Source organism: Penaeus monodon, chromosome 11, assembly GCF_015228065.2.
Source record: "Penaeus monodon isolate SGIC_2016 chromosome 11, NSTDA_Pmon_1, whole genome shotgun sequence".
In the NCBI taxonomy this organism is placed as follows: domain Eukaryota; kingdom Metazoa; phylum Arthropoda; class Malacostraca; order Decapoda; family Penaeidae; genus Penaeus; species Penaeus monodon.
In genome coordinates this window covers 31,031,061-31,033,497 of record NC_051396.1, presented here as the reverse complement: position 1 = coordinate 31,033,497, position 2,437 = coordinate 31,031,061, and the positions used below count along the sequence as shown (strand labels likewise).

The 2,437-nt window shown below is 36.2% G+C and overlaps 1 protein-coding gene across 1 annotated transcript in view; it reads right to left on the bottom strand.

The window, feature by feature from the left end:
- Positions 1–2,437, bottom strand: part of LOC119578915 (toll-like receptor 13) — a gene marked incomplete in the record, with an annotated part of 36,811 nt that overhangs the window by 11,909 nt on the left and 22,465 nt on the right. Inside the window, 2 exon segments of the mRNA XM_037926589.1 lie at positions 639–745; positions 1,326–1,442. Coding sequence (XP_037782517.1) covers positions 639–745; positions 1,326–1,442 — 224 coding nt within the window.

The window sequence follows — 2,437 nt, the reverse complement described above, 5'->3', positions numbered from 1 at the left end:
TCTCTCTCTCTCTCTCTCTCTCCCTCTCTATCTCTCTCTCTCTCATTATCCCTCTCTCTCCCATTTTCCTTCTATCTCTATCTCTTCCATTCTCTCTCTATCACTCTCTCTCCTCCATTTTCTCTCTTTCTCGTCCTTTCTCTCTTCTATTCATTCTCTCCCATTTTCTCTCTCCTCTTCCCTCTCCTCTCTCCCTCTCTCTCTTCCCCTCTCTCTCTCTCCCTCTCTCCCCCTCTCTCTCTCCACCCCTCTCTCACTCACTCTTTCTCTCTCACTCTCTCTCCCCCTCTCCCTCCCCCCCTCTCTCTTCCTCTCTCTCCTCCCCTCTCTCTTCCTCTCTCTCCCCCCTCTCTCTTCCTCTCTCTCCTCTCTTCCTCTCTCTTTATCTATCTCTTCCTCTATGTATGTATCTCAATAATTCAGACCTGATCCATTCCGAAATTCGATTTTCTACCATTGAGAGAAACATCCCAGTTTATAAAGGCAGTCGCATACCTCTAACATGACAACACACGAATTCCTTATCACTACTTAACCTTCATTGATATATCACTAAAATGAATCCCAGTATTAGTCATTTTAATTATCACTGCATATCTTATCAGTGCAATTATTCTTATCAAGAGACTTTTACTTACATGAAGCTGAAGTTTTCGATGGTTTTTATGCCACATCCCGTTAGAAAAAGTTCCTCGAGATTGTACAGGTCATTGAAGTAAGAGCTCTCTATCTTTTCCATTATGACCTGTTGATTAATAATAATGATGATAATGATAATAATGATGATGATGATGATGATGATGATGATGATGATGATGATAGTAATAGTAATAATAATGTTAATAGTAGTAATGCATTGATAATGATAATAATAATAACGATAATAATAACATAATAATAATAATGATAGAAATAATAATGATAAAAAAATAATAGTAATAATAATAATAATAATAATATATATATAAACAATGATGATGATAATAATAATAATAATAATAATAATAATAATAATAATAATAATGATAATAATAATAATAGTAATAGGAAAAACACGAATGAAAAAGCGATTTACATGTATAAGGTACACACACACACACCCGCACACACGCACACACACACACACGCACACACACACACACACACACACACACACACACACACACAAACACACACACACACACACACACACACACACACACACACACACACACACACACACACACACACACACACACACACACACACAACAACAACAACAACAACAACAACAACAACACAAACAACAACAACAACAACAACAGCAACCTTCAAGGACGACGGACCTGATTTAAGGTGATCGTCTTGAGGTTGACCATGTTCCGGAAGCTGACGTCGTCCATGGTGAAGCGCTGGTCGCCGTCGTTGCCGTTGGCGCGCGGGTTGTCGCTCAGCGTCAGGGTCTGCGCCGGGGGGGGGGGGGATTCAGTTTGCGGTGTCATAAGCAATATATAGTTATTTAATAGTATGATCAGTTTGTAGTGATGTAGTAGTATAATTTGTATATGATATAATCAATTATAAATATAGAAAGTATGAAATCATATGGAAACCTAATCAATATGATAATAACAATAATAATAATAACAATAATAATAATAATAATAATAATAATAATAATAATAATAATAATAAGGATAATAACAATAATAATAACAATAATAATAATCTTAATAATAATAATCTTAATAATAATTAATTAGATATTATTATCAAGTCTCTGATAACTAGAAAACGCTCAGAGGGCACAGACCCAAGATACATTTAACTACCATAAAACATTAAGAGAAAATCATAATTTTTTTAGGGAATTCATTTTCTATCAATTATAATTATAATTTAATTTCATTTGTGGTTATTCTTATATTCTTATATTCTAAATGACCCTCTGTGTGCAAGGAATGGCCGGGGTTGCCATCCACTGGCGGAGAGGGATTTGAACGCGGGTCTCCAAAATTGCTTTACGAGAACGCTACCACATTATATTCAACATAATGCGCCGCCAAAAGCTAATCACCAATATATGAGTTTATTTTGCAATCGGGTAAGAATTTTTCGCATAATCCCTCATAATCCTTTTAGTTAACTACCAATTAGCGCCGCCGATGATTAGTGACCCTTATACAAAGGCTGTGCTTCAACTGACGACTGTTACACTCACGAAGGTAATTACTACACATGTTGCACCGTTGCAGTATCGGTTGAGTCATTTTCGAGTAATGTTTGGAGAGCGGTTAATGATCGCTAAAAAAAGAAAAAAAATGTAATACGTTCGATTAAAGTGATTGTTCGATGACGTTTGGGTGTAATGAGCAACGGTTTGTGGCTTCAGCCAAGTGGTCATTTCCTTCTCTCATTTCTTTTTCGGTGTTTGTAAGTGATAATTCTTCGTCGTCTA